Source organism: Pristis pectinata, chromosome 13 (genome assembly GCF_009764475.1).
Source record: "Pristis pectinata isolate sPriPec2 chromosome 13, sPriPec2.1.pri, whole genome shotgun sequence".
In the NCBI taxonomy this organism is placed as follows: Eukaryota; Metazoa; Chordata; class Chondrichthyes; order Rhinopristiformes; family Pristidae; genus Pristis; species Pristis pectinata.
Window position 1 is genome coordinate 40,893,192 of NC_067417.1, and position 18,527 is coordinate 40,911,718.

The window sequence follows — 18,527 nt, forward strand, 5'->3', positions numbered from 1 at the left end:
CGGCCCGAAAAGGATGACGATCGTCCAATTTGGCCAGCAGCTTTTATTCAACATCACCTTGATGATGTCATCCAATAGCAATGTGCCAAATGTTTTTTTTTAAATCAGATTGAGACTGAAACGCATGAAAACTGAAGCCCAGCAACAAATCAAAATATTGAGATGACTGGCTACCTCCCTCTCCATTAAATCAGGAGAATATCTTTTTGACAACTTGAAAGCTGTGGCCTGGATACAACTGTAATTACTCATGCATTGGATGTGAGGCCCAACATACAAAGTAATTATATAAATTTAAATGAATTAAAGGATAAGAACATTGCAAAAATTGTGTTTTTCCTATATCAGGCACATGTTCAATTCACATATATATGTCCAGTGAAGGAAAAGTCCCGAGTTGTCATTTGATTGTAAAATGTAAATTTGGGATTTCCTTAAACTTGCTGAGGCCATGTGGATAATAAAACTGTCAGGGGTATCCTTCTCACTCCTGAGCTAAGTTTTGATCAACAGCAAATCATCAACCATGGCTAATTTTAGCAAAAAAAAAATTCTTAACAGGCTCCTATGGAATTCCAACACAGGCTGAAGCCCATTTATCAAAATAGGCTCATGACAGAGAGAATATTTCGCTTGTTGGGTATATTCACTGGTGGTAACCTCTAAGCTATCTTTAGTTTAGACATTTTAATTTTCTGATCTCCTTCTTTAATGAGACTCTGCTTCCTTCCAATCTAGAAACTTGCATCACTGCTCATTCTGACCCAGATCATTAATCAGTTCATAGAGACATTGCTGCCCTATTTCTACAAGACACTTATTGGTAAAGAGACAGGTCTGAAGAATTGCGCAGTGGAAAATGCACCAGAAATTGACAAGATAAAACCGCAAGGACAGAAGACAACATTTCCTGTAAGTATTTTGATGTGAGTAGCTTCACATAAGTGACCACCTTGTTCTATTTACTCCAAAACATCCACCGTAGATATCAGAATATAATTTGAAAACAATTCTATTATCATCTGCAAAATTGAATTATCAACCATCTTTAATACCCTATAGTGTGTGAATTTGCAGCTCTTTCCTTCATACAAGGGTAATTCAGAGACTAATGTAATTGCAAACTTAAAGTCTGCAAAACCAGGAATCAATCTGAACTTTGTCTTTTGTGTTAATGAGCATATTTGTATAATCTGTCAAAGAATCCATAAAGGTTTATCATTTAAATTACAATCACAGTCATCAAATATAGGATTTAATAAGCATGAAAGCATTTAGAAACCATTTAGATCTCTTAGTTTCAAAGCTTCAAATGAAGATTTTTGCAAAGGTTTAAAAATATTGAAGTATAGGCAGTTTAAAAAAAAATCACTTCTTTTTCCAAATGATATTAACTGCTTGTTTGGTCTTCTTCGTTGTCAATATGATGATACTCACTATCCCTTCATAAACTTATGGGCGCTCCTTAAAACAGGGACAAACAAATGTGCTTTCTGAGGGTGTGGGTTGTCCTGTCAGTTTTCTATTCATGGCTCCTCCACTCTTCACAATCTATTCCTTTTTTCAGCTGCCATGCCATCTTAAGTCCAATAGCACATGTTCCTTCTTCTTGTGTCTTAGCCAAGAGTTGGTAAAATTCACCAAGTGAGTCGGGAAGGCAAAAAGAGCTGACACTATCCTTAGACTTCAAAATGGAAGAACAGAACTGGCATTGAAGTCAGACTCTCCCACAGAGCCAGCGATGGCACTGAATTCAATTCCCCCATGGAGATGAGATGGCACTGAATTCAGCTCAGAGCAAGAGATGGCCCTGATTTCAGGCTCTCCCAACAGACCATCTATGCTGGCATTGAATGCTGATTTCTCCAGTGTTGCTGGAGAAATCTACATACAGCTTGACATGAAAATACATTGAACCTGAATTTATATTCTCTACAAGCAGGTTTGCCAGGAAACTAACAATCACAAATATTCAGAATGGAGTATATATCATACTTATCCTTCCTTATTGTGTCTTTCAATATACTGCACTCAGTAAATATTTTTAAGTATGATTAAAGAAAGGTGGAAATGCACTCACCTTAAATTTGAATAATGGTGGTGGGCTGTCGACGGGCTCTGACAGCAATCACTTTCCCTCCTGTGTTGTGTGGTCCCTATTTCAATAGTATTCAAGTAAAATGAACATGATATTAATTTAAGATGCTGTCATTGCATCTGATAAAATATACCCATCTTCCATTCTGCTCACAAGTTCCCTCACTTGGCTCTCTCTGTGTATCTGGATGTGACTCTTCTCACAGCTGAGGCAACCTGGATTCAATCTGTTCTCCAGTGCTGTCTGCGTGGAGATTGCACGTTCTCCCTGTGACCATGCAGGTTTCCTCCCGCCTCCCAAAGACGTGCGAGTTGGTGGATTAATTGCCCCGAGTGTAGGTGGGTGGCAAATCTGAGGGGAGTTGATGGGAATGTAGGGACAAATAGTGCAAATAGGTGCTTGATGACCAGTACAGACTCAGTGGGCCGAAGGGCTTGTTTCCATGCTGTATGACTCTATAAACTTTCTCCACATGAGGGCAATAGAGTTTCACAGGAGGGTGAAATGACTGGCTCCAACCTTGTCTGATGCTGATTGTATTTGATTTTCAGTTTCATTTTTGCCCTCGTCTACCACTATATATTTTTGAACTGTTAGCATCAATCCCCATGGCATTCCTTCTAGTGAGGAGGATGTTTTCTAAGATGGAAGCTATAGCATTACTGGGCTCACCAACTTCATAGCAATGGAAACCACAACTGGGTTCTGGAAACACTGGAGAAGAGGCCTGGGGTATATCTGTACTGAGAAAAGTGGGGTGGATGCATGCAGAGAAAATTGCACAGGGCGAACTTAGGAAAAGTAAGACAGGTGCTTGGATCTGGGATCACCAGGAGAGGCAAACTGATTACTAAGGACACGGAGGCAGGAACTAGAAAGATCTGGAGGTGTTGAGGCAATTCTGGAATCAGGGAGCATTGGTTTAAAATTTAATGGGTTCCAAAATCTTGTCCTTGTTTCTAGGATTGACTTGGAAGTTTGGGAAGAGAGGATATTAATTAGGGCCCCGGAATTCTATCGTGATGGAGAAGGGGGTTGCTTGGAGATCAGGGAATGGCAAGGTCTGGCAGTAATGGGGCTACTGGATTTGACATAATGGTGGAAGCAGAAATACCTTGTCTGGGGAGTGCAAGCAGCAGAATGGGTCTGCAAATACCTGTTAAACTGCCAAACGATGTGTTATTCATAATTATTGCTGAAAGCCTTCCTTGTCCGGAAAATCTCATTTTAAATATCTGGGAAATAATTCACTCAATCTAATTATTTCATGGTCTTTTTTTAAGATAATTTATGATACTTCAGTTATTTTAACCTGGTTGCATTACTTCACTCACTGTAAAAAGGTTTTTTTTAAACAAGTTCTAAAAATAAGACTGATTTACTCCCTGGTTTGGTGAGCTCACTGTTGCTGGATGTCACTGAACCCCCATTGGGGGAGCTAAATGCATATCATAGGGACCACTTACATTTTGGGGCTGGGATTCCGCGAGGTCAGCGGTGAGTCCATGGACCCATTAAGAAGCCCATGGACCTCGCCCTTTAACCTGCTTCGAGAGTGTGGGCACAGGAGAGCTGGTACAACGTGGCTCCATAAACTTGGGCTCAGTCTTGGCCTCGGGTGCTGTCTCTGTCAAGTTCGTAGGTTCTTCCTGTGATCACGCGTGTTTGCCCCAGGACGCTCTGGTTTCCTCCCACATCCCAAAGGCGTGTAGGTCGATAGGTTAATTGGTTGCTGTAGACTGCTCTGAGTGTGTAGGTGAGTAGGAGAATATGGGGGGAGTTGATGAGGAGGTGGGAAGCAATAAATGGGATTAGCGTAGGATCAGTATAATTGGATGCTTGATGGTTGGCAGGCGCTAAGTGGGCTGAAGGGCCTGTTTCTGTGCTGTATGACTCTAAAGAGGTCTACACAATCATTGCAATTATAATGCTCTTAAGAGGAAAAAATGAATTTCTTTTTTACGAGCTACTGGAATAAATTCATTCAAGTCCCTGAACTGCCCATCAGTCAAACCCAATGAGATCTTCTCAGAGGTTAGTCAGTGCTCAGTCAGGCTGGGAAATGATCTACCTTAAGGAAGTGAGTCACTCCATCTCTCAGGGACAGGAAAAGCAATGCTTTCTGTGACACACAGTCTATCTTTTATTCTTGGAACAGTCCCTGGTGGTGACTGATGTGTTTTCTGTCACTCTGATTAACCTCTGGATTTGACAGGGACCGTTGCGGGTACTATTTGTGCAGAAGTCTTCATGGTGTAGATGCCTGTGGCAAGGAAACATTGCGGCAGGAACACATCCCTTAGCAGAATGATTTCAGCAGCTCTGGGAGCACTGACTGGGGCAGTTTGGTCTCCACCATGTGTTAATAATGTAACTCAGCACTTCTTCTGGTTGAGTCTAAGGTAGCCAGCAACGCAGTAGGAAATAATTTGAGAGGGCAAAGAGCAATGAAAGCTCCTTCTTCACACGAGCCAGATCTAGCTGTCAGAGTTCACTAAACTGCCATTAGTTTGTGCACAATGTTTTTCCCCATTTAAGATGAGATAAGATATCTTTATTAGTCACATGTACATCGAAACACACAGTGAAATGCATCTTTTGGCGTAGAGTGTTCTGGGGCAGCCTGCAAGTGTCACCACACTTCCAGTGCCAACATAGCATGCCCACAATTTCCTAACCTGTACGTCTTTGGAATGTGGGAGGAAACCGGAGCACCCGGAGGAAACCCATGCAGACATAGGGAAAACATACTAACTCCTTACAGACAGCGGCCGGAATTGAACCCGGGTCGCCAGCACTGTAATAGCGTTACGCTAACTGCTACACTACTGTGCCTGCCCTTTTGCTCAGGACCTTCCAATTTCTACATAACAGCCCGTAGAGAACGAATGTAGTGTGCCGTGGTGATGTGGGCTGGGGTGATGGGGAGGTTGTGGTGTTTGTGAGGAGGGTGGGGGCATTGTGAGAGACTTTGCTTTGAATTCACAACCTTCCAGTCAGTGAACTATTACCATACTTCTGTAGCATCTATGTCCTGGGGGTCACCATTAACCAGAAACTCAACTGGACCAGCTACATAAGTAATAGTGGCCGTGAGATTAGGTCAGAGGCCATGCATCCTGCAGCGAGTGACTCACATCCTAATACCCCTAGCTCCTCCTCATCAGCAGGCTATGTCAGGAGTGTAATGGAATAGTCACCACGTGCCCCTTAAACATTCAACCCCTCCACACCAGCGCACAGTGACCGCAGTGTGAACCATCTACAAAGTGCACTGCAGTTCCTTGCCTAGGCTGTTCTGACAACACCTCCCAAACCTGTGCCTTCTACTGTTAAAGGAAGAACAAGGGAAGAAGGGTCATGAAAACACCAGCACCTGCAGGTTCCCCTCCGAGTCACACACCATCCTGGCTTGGAAATGCATTGCCGGTCCATCATTGTTGCTGGGTCCAAATCCTGCAAGTCCCTTTCCAACATCACTGTGGGAGAATCTTCGTGAGTAGGACTCCAGCGGTTCCCTTCCCGGGGGCAGCTGGGGATGGGCAATAAATGTGGAACCAAAGCCCTAAAAATTGAATAAACAAGTTAGAGCTTTGTTTCATGTGCAGTTCCTGTTATTGTCTCTCTGTTTTTCCAGGGAATGTTCGATGAATACATGGAGCTTTTTGTTCAGTTCGGATACGTCAGCCTCTTCTCTTGCATTTACCCATTGTCAGCCATACTCATCATTTTGAACAACATCACGGAAATCCGCACGGACGCTCTGAAGCTGTGCCACCTCTTCCGAAAACCTTTCATCTCACCGGCAGCAAATATAGGAGTCTGGCAGGTGAGGAAGAGGATTCACCAGGTTGTCCCTATTGGATGAGTGGGCAGGGCTTGGTCTAGAGCTGTTATCTTGACTGTATGAGTGAAGGGACCTTTGGGATCTCACAAGAACACAATAAAATAAGAGCGGGAGTGGGTCACCAAGCTCCTCAAGCCTGCCTTGCCTTTCAATATGATCGTGACTGACCTATGCTGGCCTCAACTCCTCTTCTGTGCCTGTTCCCCATAACCCTCAATTCCTTAATCTTTCAAATACTTATCTACCTTCATCTTAAGTATATCTAATGATCTGGCTCCCGCCACCCTCAGGGCAGAGGATTCCAGAGATGTAATCTCATGGAACAAGTGCCCACGCAGCAATGAGATAACAGCCTGATAATCTGTTTTTGTAACGTTGGTCAGGGGTAACATTAGGCAGGACACTACCATACTTTTCTTCCAACAGTGCTTTGAAATTCTTTGCGTTCAGGTCAGAGACCAGATTGGTTTATGCTTCACTGGAAAAACAGCATCCATTATAGTATTCCCTCAGAACTGAACTGTCAACCTAGATTAAGTGTTCAAGATTTAGATAACTTTCAAGTATGGGTCGATAAATGGAAAGTAACATTTGTGCCATCAAAATGTCAGGCAATGACCAAAGAGAGCCCGTCCATCTACCCTTGACACTCAGTGGCATTACCATTGCTGAGTCACACCATCAATATCCTTGGGGTCACTACTGACCAGGAACTCAAGTGGACCAGTCACATAAATATTGTAGATACAAGAGCAGGTCAGAGGCTGCATATCTTGCGGTGGGTGACTCACCTCTTGGTATCCAAAGACCTTTCCACTATCTACAAGTCACAAACAGGAGTACGATGGAATACTTTCCACTTGCCTGGATGAGTGTGGTGCCAACAACTCTCGGGAAGCTCAACCCCATCCAGGAGAAAGTAGCGCACATGATCGGGATCCCATTAACTGCCCTAAATATTCGTTCCCTCCACCAGTGGGCACAGTGGCTGCTGTATGCACCAGCGGCCGACTGCACTGCAGAGAGTCACCCCAGCTACTCTAACCACGGCTCCCAAACCTGTGGCCTCTACCAGCAAGAAGGACAAGGACAGCAGGCACATGGGAGCACCGTCATGTGTTGGGTTCCCTCCAAGCCACGCACCATGCTGACTAGGAAAGGTATCACTGGTCCTTCATTGTCGGAGGCTCGAAATCCTGGGGACCCCTTCCCAACAACACTGTGGGAGTACTTTTCAAACAGGAATGCCATGGTTCAAGAGGGTGGCTCCCCACCATCTTCTCAAGGAGTTTTAGGGAGGATGATAAATCCTGGCCTTGCGTGCAGCAGCCAGATCTTGAAGATGAAATATAAAACGGTTTCTGGCAAGGGCTCTCCTTGCTGACCAAAAACTTACGAGTACATACAGAAGTGGAGCAGATTTCAAATCATTCCCCTTGCTGCCTGCTTTTTAGCTGAACATTCTTATGACTTCTCTGCTAACAAGGAGTATCAAGAAAAAAAATAGACAGCTAAGATAGGAATCATTTATCTCCAAACAACTACAACAATCGTACGGTATATATGAATTATTACTCAACACTCCTTCAACAAGGAGCACTTAAGTTGGGTTAAAGCAGTGTTCATAATTACCAAACTAATCAACTACAAGAAGATGAAAGGCACTGAACAGCCAAGTAATGCCTCCTGGTTTGAACCCAAGCTATTCTGTTTTGCTCCCAGAGCTCAGCGATTGTAACATAATTTGTGGCTGGCATATCAAAAAGTTGCCCTAAAATTCTTTTAATGAATCTGTACATCTCTCATTATGTGTTTTTCATTTCACAGACTGCTTTTGAGACGATAGGATTCTTGTCAGTCATCACCAACTGTTTGCTAATTAGTATTTCCCCTCAAGTGAAAGAGTATTGTGCAGAAAATAATGTAACCTCTAACAGCGTGTTAATCTGGGCCATTGGAGTGGAGGTAAGTGAATGTCCACATGGCTCACTCTTCTACATTACAATACATACATGCACAGCATCACATCAGCTTGAACATAGGGAGGAATGCATTAGGTTTGCATCTAATATGGCTAAGAATTAGAATGTTGACTTATTGGTGCAGCTCTTATACAATTGAGTTTTAGTTTAAAATATTTTAGTATATTTTGTCATCCAACTTATGTGTAATTTATGTTAAGTCTATGTTAACTTATATTTGTCATGTTTCTGATGTACTGTGCTTCAAAAAGTTAACTTTCATGGCATTTATACCCTGTATGCCTATGACAATACACTATTTACACCTATGACAATAAACTTAAACTTGAATTAAAAGGGCTATACAGTTTCCACCACATACAAAGTGGGCAGCACAGTAGTGCAGCTTGTGGAACTGCTGCTCCAGTGACCCAGGTTCGATCCTGACTTCCGGTGCTGTCTGTGTGGAGTTTGCACGTTCTCCCTGTGATAAGTGGGTTTCCTCCCACATCCTAGAAAGATGTGCCGGTTGTCAGGTTATCCAGCCACTGTAAAATGCCCCTGGTGTGTAGGTGAGGGGGAGAATCTGGGGGCAATTGACAGGAATGTGACAAGAATAAAATGGGATCAATGTACATGGATGCATGATGGCTGGCATGGCCTCAGTGGGCCAAAGGGCCTGTTTCTGTGCTGTATGACTCTATAACTCCATGGCAACGCTTGCTTTGATGTCATTGCAATACCCCTGTTATGCACAGTGAGAGGAGTAATCCTAACATTGAAAAAGATGACTATTTTGGCTTCATATGCATGAAGTATATAAATATTGGGGTGGGGTTTTTCAGGGAACTACTGGGAAATGTCTCCCCACATTTGCATCAATTCCCCCTAGATTCTACCCTTCACCTACATAGGAGGGGCATTTTACAGTGGCCAAATAATCTGCCAACCTGCATATCTCAGGGCTGAACCCTGACACTGGATTCCCAGTGGAAGCATGCCGAGGAGAACTAAACTACAATAATTTAAAGACACCTGCAGAGCCCGTGCAGAAGAAAGCCAACGCTACTCACTCGAATGTAGAGAAACATCTGTAAGGGATCAAGGTGAATGTACAGCATTGATACTGCTTTCAAATTAATTGAATTTACTTGTGTTTTTAAACAGTTTTAAGTGTAGTAGTTATCATTTAATTCAATGAGTTTACCATTTTTTTTAGTAGTTGAATTAACTTGCAGCATCTGAGGTGTTTTAGCCGCAAAAGGTAAATTCAAGCATTTTTGAAGAGCTGCAGTGAGCATGGGTGACTTGGTACTGAAAGGAAATCCTGGCCCCAATGGGCAAATGGATACTGGCTGTAAAGTTGTTCTCCCAACACGATGGTGGAGCGTCAGAGGTAGGAAATGTGCAGCAGACCAACGAGAAGCAGCACGTTGTAGGAAAGGTGAGCAGTCAGCCAGGTCGGAAGAATGGCAACTCTGTGGAGGAGCTGTAGGGAGGTGGCTGAGGTGGGGACGCTGCCTGAGGTGGGGACACTGCCTGATTCAAATCGCTTCAGCAGGGAGTGAACAGGAGCCAGGAGTGCCCAAAGTACTGTAGGTGGCTGGTTATGAGCAGTGGTTTATTAATTGTTCTCTGTGGTACTGATGAATGGAGCAGGGCATCTCCACAGTGTGATCCAAGTTACCACACCCCTCTCCCCACTCTCTGGAGTCCACCCAATACCACGCCCAGACTCTCAGGCCTTGGGGCCACCTACCATCAGCCCTTAAGACTCTCCCAACCCTGGTTCCTGAACCTCTATCACTGTATAACTGTGAGTGCAACTGTGGGTGGATTCCAGAGAGTGGGCAGATTATGGGGAGAGGGGTGTGGTAACTTGGATCACACTGTGGAGATGCCCTGCTCCGTTCATCAGCACCACAGAGAACCATTGATAAACCACTGGATAAAGGTCAGTCATGGTGAAACAGTGGGGCACAGTAGTCATAGACACAGGTGTGTCACTATACAACAGTGGGGTGCAGTACTGGTGGCATGGGACAGTTGCTGTATAACACTGGAATATGTACTGGTGGACATAGGTCAGCCACTGCGTAACACTGGGATATAGTATTGATGCCTATGGGCCTGTTACTGTGTAACACTGGCATACAATACTCATAGATACAGTCTGGTCACTGTATAACAGTGGGATACATAATGATTGAATAGATTTGTTGCTGTGTAACACAGGGTACAGTGCAGGTGGACAAGGGTCTGCCACTGTAAAGTATGGCACAGTACTCAGATACAGGACAGTCACTGTAGAACAGGTACAGTACTCATAGATCCAAATCAGTCACTTCACCATAGTGGGTACAGAACTAATGAACGTGTCACTGTACAACAGTGGGGTACCATACTCCTCAGCACAAGTCTGACAAGGTGGGAAGAAGCACTGAGGATGCGACAAGTGGACAAGTGAGGGTGGAAGGGAGCAGTGAGAACTCTCACAACTAAATAACAGCAGTATCCCGTTCAGTGTGGTTAGAATAAAGAGTGGTCCTTGGAAATGCTTTGGATCTTAAATCTGCTCTTCCCTGCAAAAATATTTTGAGCATGTCTTATGAGGATAGGTTGAGTGAGCTAGGGCTTTTCTCTTTGGAGTGGAGGAGGATCAGAGGTGACCTGATAGAGGCATAGATCGGGTGGACAGTCAGAGACTTTTTCCCAGGGTGAAAATGGCTCACACGAGGGGACATAATTTTAAGGTGATTGGAGGAAGGTATAAGGGTGATGACAGAGGTAAGTCTTTTTACAATGAGAGTGGTGGGTGTGTGGAACGCACTGCCAGCAGAGGTTGTGGGGGCAGATACATTAGGGACATTTAAGAGACTCTTAGATAGACACATGAATTATAGAAAAATGGAGGGTTATGTTGGCGGGAAGGGTTAGATAGATCTTTGAGCAGGATAAGATGTCGGCACAACATTGTGGGCTGAAGGGCCTGTACAGTGCTGTAATGTTCTATGTACCTTGGGTTCAATGACGTGTCTCGTGAATCTTCAGTTCTGACATTATCCTGTTCTGTCGCTGACTCTATTCCATTATTTGTGTCTTTCAGCATGCCCTGCTGGCTATAAAGATAATTTTAGCCTTTGTTATTCCTGACATCCCCCAGTGGGTGAAGCTGAAGATTGACAGAGTCGAGTACCAGTCCCTTCAGGCCCTCAAGCACAAGGTAATGTATTTGTTAGCTGTAAGGCAGAGAGACAGGGCAGACCCTTCGGGAAATCCCCACACTAATACGATGCCTTCCATGGAGGGAAATATTGCCAACAGCGCTCCACAGCTGTGAGCAGCTTGGGGCTGACTTCAGAATAAAATGTTGATGGAGTCAGACAAAGTAAGGTGGGAAGAGGGTCACCTGAAGTGTTGGTATCGACATAGGTCAGAATGGCCTTTAGCTGTGCCGTACGTGCTGTATAGTGAACTACAGGAGCCAACCAGCAGCAGAGTCAGAGGAGCTGCCTTCACAAAGCCCACTGCTGGCAGGTTTGGTGGTCTGCCATTAACATATGTTTACAGATACCACAAAGTAAATAGCACTGCACCCCTGGTGGCCGGACATACATGTTGCAGGGCGTAGTGTCTGCACCCTTGGGCATTGATGTCCACAATATTCTTCTTCAACACGTCTCAGCTGCCAACCAGCTCGTTCGCTCTGCATTTGCCTGATCCTCTCTCCCAATTCTCCCTGCGTTGATTCACTTTGCCACCAGCAGCCATGTCCGAAGCTCTAAACCTCTCCACATCCCTCATTCTCTTTCCTCCTTGAAGAGACACAGTAAAACCTATTTCTTTGACAAAGCATTTGGTCACCTCTCCTATTATCTCCTTTTGGTTCAGCACCCTGGGACATTTGCTACCTTCTATAAATGCTAGTTGTGGTTATCGTTTTAATGACTTCTGTTAATTCACCCTCAGCCCTCACCTTTCAAGAAAGTGACCCAGCCTGTTCACAGTTTCCTGATAAATGTAACATCAAAAATGTTATGAGCTTGAGGAGCTGAATTAAAGGAGATGATATATTAGACCGAGATACCATATTAGTTTGAAACGTGCACAAGTTTGTGGGGCTGCAGATCTCGCTCGGCATTTAAACAGGATTGTTTTCTTCTTACTTCAGTTGTTTGAAGAAGGTAAAGGTTTTGGCGGAGAGGTGGAGGAGAAAGAAGGATGGCAAGGTGGAATCACGTGGCCTGATTCTGCGGATAGCTCTCTGCATGCAAGCAACAGGCAGCTGAACTTACTGTAAGCACCACATTATCACATGATGGAAACACAGCAAGGCGAGCTGCTCACACCAAACTTAACACAAAGGCTCCCTCTCAACAACTAACTTGACTTCTTCACCGTTTATTTTCATTTTCTGGAGTTGTTCCTCCTTGTATATATGACAGGGTGGCTTCTTTGTTATTTCGTAATTCCTCAATACACGCAGAAATATATTTATAAAGCACATTTGATGATAAACCACATCTCCACTGTGGGAACTACAGCTTCTAATAGTGTTTCCTGCTTTGTATTTTGATTAAGGCAGTAACCTCTCACAACCGTAGGTCATCCCAGCCATTGACAACACAGAGCAAGTCTCACAAGGAAGCAAGAAACAGCAGCATAACAGTTTCCCTTTAACAAAAAGGAGCTTGTTCATTTGACAGGGCAGTCTGACATCCTCATTACTCTTGAAGCTCCGTCCTAATAGTTGTCCTGTTTAGAATGCCCTTTTTCTTTTTTGAATCCTTCTTTCCACAGCTGTGAGTTGAAGCATTAAAACAATGTTGCCAAAACAAGACTCCTTTGAAGCAGTTCTTTTCCAAGTTTGGCAGTCCAGACACTGAGTGCTCGAATCAACAATTTTTGGGATGATATGTGGCCTTCTCACCCAGAGATGGCGCTGCCTTACACTCACAATATTTCATTAATGGTTGTGCTCCTTGCCCTCCAGTATAGAGAGGACTACAAGTAGAGGGCAGAGATTGAAGGTAATTAGTAGAGGGATTAAAGGGGAGGTGGGGAGAAAAGGCTTCTCACTTAGTGAGTGGTGGTGGGCTGGATCTTCACACACAAAATGCTGGAGGAACTCAGCAGGTCAGGCAGCATCAATGGAGGGAAATAAACAGTCAACGTTTTGGGTCGAGACCCTTCATCAGGAGTGGAAAGGAAGAGGGCAGAAGCCAGGAATTCTTTCCTTTCCAGTCCTGGAAGGGTCTTGAGCCGAAACATCAACTGTTTATTTCCCTCCATAGATGCTGCCTGACCTGCTGAGTTCCTCCAGCACTTTGGGTGTGTTGCTCCAGATTTCCAGCATCTGCAGAATCTCTTATGTGGGATGGATCTTACTGCCTGAAAAGGTATTGGAGGCAGAACCTTCACCAGACTGAGGAGGTAACTGCATGAGGACTTACAGAGGAATAATCTACAGAGCCAAGGCCCTAGCTGGGAAGCAGGGTTAACCTGAAACCTATTTTGTGAGAGGCATAAACTAAATGGACTGAATGCCCTTCTTCTGGTCCATGAAGTTCTCTGAGTCACTGCTTCTAACTGCCTAATGATTACAACCCATGCATTAGTGCAATTTGGTGGCACGCTGCCCGCCAGTTGTAACTGACTTGGCAGTCTTCTTCCTCCAATGCTGGTGACATTCTTTACTTTGTGGTATGTCACCATCTTACGGCAGTGAAACAACCAAATACAGAAATGACCAACGTTATATTAGTATTGATGGTCAACATTGGCATCAACTGTACTTCCTGATTTAGGCTCAGAGATTCTATTTTACCAATCCAAACAAAAAATAAGCAAAAAGGAAAAAAGCTTGACTCGGAGCAGAGTAATTGGCACTCGTTTCCAGGTGTCTTGCTGCCTCAGGGGAAATTCAAACCCTGACATTTTGGCGCGATTTTCATACTTGCCAGCACATGACATGAAATTCCCCCAAATTATGCCAACACAAGTGAACTGCCCGAGAGTTGTCCCCAGCGTGACTCCTGACCTCTCTGCTCAGAAAAATGTTCTTTTCCAGCTCATGGCTTCTCTCAGCTTCCCTGGCATCATGATTACTCTGGGCTGCTGTCACTGATCACTGCTGCATTGCAGGAGGTTATCCAAACTCCATGTTTAAGAAGAAGAGGTCCTCTTCTATTCCCCTCAGCCCAGAGGAGCTGGCAGAGGGACTTGCTAGAATTGCATCCTTTCCCCAAAGGGCAGCCATTTGCAAACTGCTCTCCTGTGGTATCACTCTTGACTGAGACCTCCCTGTCAGGACTGCCTGACTATAGTCCAGCGGGGCTCTCCATGGCCTGTTTGCAGGTACTGTCCTTCACCATTGAGTCTAGGTCCCTCTGGTCCTCTGGGAGCACTCTCCCACATACTTCCATTGGTGCTCCCCACCCCTCTCCCCTATAATCACGGCAGCTTAAGCATCAAACTCCCGGCATGGTTTGTGACATGGTATGTCTCTTTAAGAACTGGCTGCTGAAGCTGCACCTGAGAGGCTAAACGCTGGTAGTTGTGAGAATATGCAAGACATCTATAGAATATCCTGTGCTAAAACTGGCAGTATGCAGGCTTACACAGGGAATGGTATTGTGTGAGCATTGCCGTAGAAGGTTGCTCTGGAGACAAGAGACCGCAGATAGTGGAGTCTGGAGCAACAAATAATTTGCTGGAAGAGCTCAGTGGGTTGAGCAGCATCTGTGGGAGGAAAGGAATTGTCAATGTTTCGGGTCAAAATCCTGCATCAAGTTTTGGCCCGAAACATCGACAATTCTTTTCATTGCTGCAGAATGTTGCTCTGTTTGTGGGATTTACAAAACCAGCATCAGGCTGACAAACAATGCTGATTTATTGCCATTAAAACATAATACCACAATTCCCAAGCCTTTGTCTTTCATAAGTACTCACCATATGTGACGTCAAGGAATTATAGAGCATTTCCACTCATTGCTGACTGTGTAAATCACAGTCTTTCTCTTCCTTTCTCCACATTACATGGAAAGTGTGTAGGAACTTGACAAAATCACTTGCACATGGGAGGAAATCACATTACCGAGATTTTATGTTGAAATCTTGTAAGAAATAAGAGGGGTCATTACTCCATTACAACTCTGAATGTAGTGGTGGTTTATTCCGTGTAATGTGTGGGTTGTTTATTTATTATTTTTGCTGCGTTGTTCTGTTGTACATTGGGTGAAGGGATGGAATTTACCATGCACAGTATTTCAAGAAAAATAAAGCACCGAATAAATAAAAGCCCTTGTTCTCTGACTGCATTTCAAGTGACTGTGCCTAAGGATGGTGACTTTTGATCTTTGTTACAGTGTCCAAGCAACATAAGAACACAAGAAAATAGGAGGAGTAGACCACTCGGCCCCTCAAGCCTTCCCCACCATTCAGTGTAATTGTGGCTGTTCTATGCTGGTTTCAACCCCTTTGCCAGTTCCCCAGAGTTCTCAACACATTTATTTTTAATTCTAGTTGTTAGGGAATTATGATGAGGATATGGTCAAATTTCCCAGACGTATTTGCTCACAGAAAAACCTACTGCCAGCAATATGGGCCGGTAAAATGACCTTTTAAATCTCACCAAGGAGACTGACATTTTATCAGCAGCTACCTCACTGTAATCTTCCCAGGGATAAAGGAACACTGTGTCTTATATGCAAATACAGCTCTCTGCCTCCCTCCTGAGTTTTGCCTTAATACGAGGAAAGCAGAGGATAAGCAAACATTTTAAATATTGAACTGCAAATGTTAAATGCTCTGATGAGATCCATTCACCAGTGCAGTCGAGATGGATCACTCACCCAATTCGTATTACAGCTGTGAACCTTGTTATTATTAAGCACTGCTCAATGGGAGATTGCTGAACAAAAAGTCCAGCAAAGCATGAAGCCTTCAGCTACTTCCTAATCTTAGATTCTATTTCAGAACTCTGTAATTAACCTGTGTATATGGAATAATTACTTCAGAGAACAGATTCCTCTGCACAGCATAAAATATTGCATATTTGCAAGGGACCAAAAAAATTTTGGCAAACTTCATTTCAAATCATTTGACTGGAGATAAGGTACGTCTCACCTTGCAACATCCTCACCCTCCTACCTTTGCCGCATCACGAGCAATTCAAAGTGAGGTTGTTTCTACACAAATGATACACCTAGGCTGCCCTTCGTTTGTTGCTGTCTAAATGCAAATTGTGTTCCATACATATAATTGACTGGCTGATATAGCAGTTTCATGCAGGAGCAACACATCACAGCTGAGTAGATGGGGCAGGCGTCAGCCACCAATAACAAATGCTACAGTCTGAAAACTTCCAATCAAATTGCAGTGTTCACTGGCAACCGCAACAATCAAATTGATCTGCACTTTTCAAACCATCATCGTGAGATTGAACAAAGCTAAGCACAAGCATTTTCAAATAAGGTTGGAAACATTACAAAAAAGGCAGAAAAATGGGAAAAGTCAAAAGAAAATATTCCTCAGGAGCAACAAACTTGAATTTGTGCAAAAGAGAAGCCTCTGATTGGCTGGAGCAGGGGATCCAATTGTATTTCCTACTAGTTTAGGTTTTTTAAAATTACTTTTACACAGCAGGTTGCTGGGAGAGTGGGATAAACAACTGTCCATCTCGACCAATCAGATAAAGAGAGTGTAAGGACTGGGAAGGAAGTGTAAATTAGAGGGAGTGAATTCAGGAACAATGATGGGAGAGAAAGAAACCCAGGGATAAGAGAAGAGAAATATGTTATGCTGGTTGATACCACTTTAAGAATTAGAATATGTGACCAACAGTTGCTGCAATATGTAGAAGCTGCCAGTGAGTCCGTCTGCCTCTGTAGTGAAAACCACTGCAAGAAATGCTGCTTTGCACAATTCAAGTTCCTTCATAAATAAAGTACTTTGGTTTATTTGTTTAAATTCCTCTCTATCCTCCTGTTTCATGGTGGAATAGGGAAAGAAACTGAGACAAAACAAACAACAGGAAAAATACAAATTGAATTAAAAATGTTACTCCTTTAAAATCTCTGGCAATTGTAAGCTGGAAGAACAAGTATCCACATTAGTAATTTGGTATCATCAGTGCCAGAGGCCACTAAATTACATTTATTGCTTCAATAAAAGGGAGTTTAGACCTGAAGTGACTTAACCCTGTGATTCATTTAACTCATAAATACTGTGCCAGTACAACCCCTACAAACCATTCTGCAGGAGGCTGACAGTGAGATGCCATTTCTGTAAAGCCAAGAGCAGAGAGCTTCATTTTGGAAAGCAATTTCTGGATGTTTGAGCGTAACAATGCCCATTTCCTGAAACCACTGTCCGAACTGCATAATCAGCACCATTTACCTCTCTGTTACTTTGAGAGGAAATTTGGATCAACATTAATAAGGACTTCTGATCAGGAAAATATATATTGACAACTTGTCAATTGTTGAAGATTATTTTGTTTGGAGGAGGAGAAGAGAGGAAGAAAACACACTTTTTGTTAAATATCATGAGCCAGAACAGGGTGGAAGGATTTCAGCAGTGAATTAAAACCATTAGCGTGAGGGGGGAAATGTTCTTCATTTTCCAAATTCTTTTTATCTTGATGGTTTTAAAAAATTCAAGTTACTGGGAGTTTATCTGGAATAATCTTTCTAAACAAGAATCCTTGTCTATAAACATGATAGATGATAATAGCTCTGATTTATTTTAAGTCGGCTGAGGTTATCGGCCTTTTTGCTGGATTAAGCAGGATGTGGTTTGTCCAATGGGCATTGCACAATTACAGCACTTTAAGTGACGTTTACTCTGTTAATGAACTGCAAGCCACTTCCAAATGAGGAATTCATAAATCACTTTTATGAATCTCGCAAGCGGAAACTCTTGCACGTGTGATTGGAACTGGTGAGGAATCAACAGTGATGTGCAAAACGAGTAATAATTCAACCCGGTTTTCAGCTGAAGGCAGTAAAATGGTCTGTTCATTGCGTATCCAGCCCTGAAGTTGTAGCTTACCCCAACCTTCCACCCGATGGAACATATAGACACAGGCTAGACTTGTATCAGCTGGAGTTTAGAAGAGGAAGAGGGGACTTGATCGAAGCATAAAAGATCCTTAGGTATTTTGACTAGGTGGATATGGAGAGGATGTTTCTTCCTGTGAGAGAATCTGGACCTGTCTAAAGATAAGAGGTCACCCATTTAAGATGAGTTGCTTATTTTCATTCAAAGGTTACTTCCATTCTCTTTTGGTCTCCATCCGCGACTTTCTGACCTGCAGCTTATCTGCACAGGCAGAGTGGGCTTCCTTTTGTTTTCCTGAGAGCACAGAAATACTATTTAGATGCTTTTCCCTGAGGACCTGAGGAATGTACACAGGCTGCTGAGATAAAATCTGTACAGGAGGCAGGCTCCCTGTGCAAAGGGAAATAAATCATGGCAGGGAGTCGTCAGGGAGGTGTCTGTAAGGACGAGAGTCCCCTTTATGAACACCAGCACCCTTGGGAGCCCTACAGTGCAGGTAAATGCCCCTTTGCAGGTTCACTGCCAGCCATGGCCTCAAAAATTACCCTTCCAATCACTG

At 43.6% G+C, this 18,527-nt stretch overlaps 1 protein-coding gene across 11 annotated transcripts in view; it reads left to right on the forward strand.

Moving 5' to 3' along the window:
- Nucleotides 1-13,031, forward strand: part of ano10b (anoctamin 10b) — a 36,135-nt gene extending 23,104 nt beyond the window's left edge. For all 11 annotated transcript variants that reach the window (XM_052028185.1, XM_052028178.1, XM_052028179.1 and 8 more), the window contains 5 exons: nt 739-912; nt 5,736-5,927; nt 7,773-7,910; nt 11,013-11,129; nt 12,078-13,031. In XM_052028185.1, the coding sequence (XP_051884145.1) occupies nt 739-912; nt 5,736-5,927; nt 7,773-7,910; nt 11,013-11,129; nt 12,078-12,206 (750 nt within the window). In that variant the 3' untranslated portion in view covers nt 12,207-13,031. The remainder of the gene's footprint in view (nt 1-738; nt 913-5,735; nt 5,928-7,772; nt 7,911-11,012; nt 11,130-12,077) is intronic.
- Nucleotides 13,032-18,527: the final 5,496 nt, after the last annotated feature.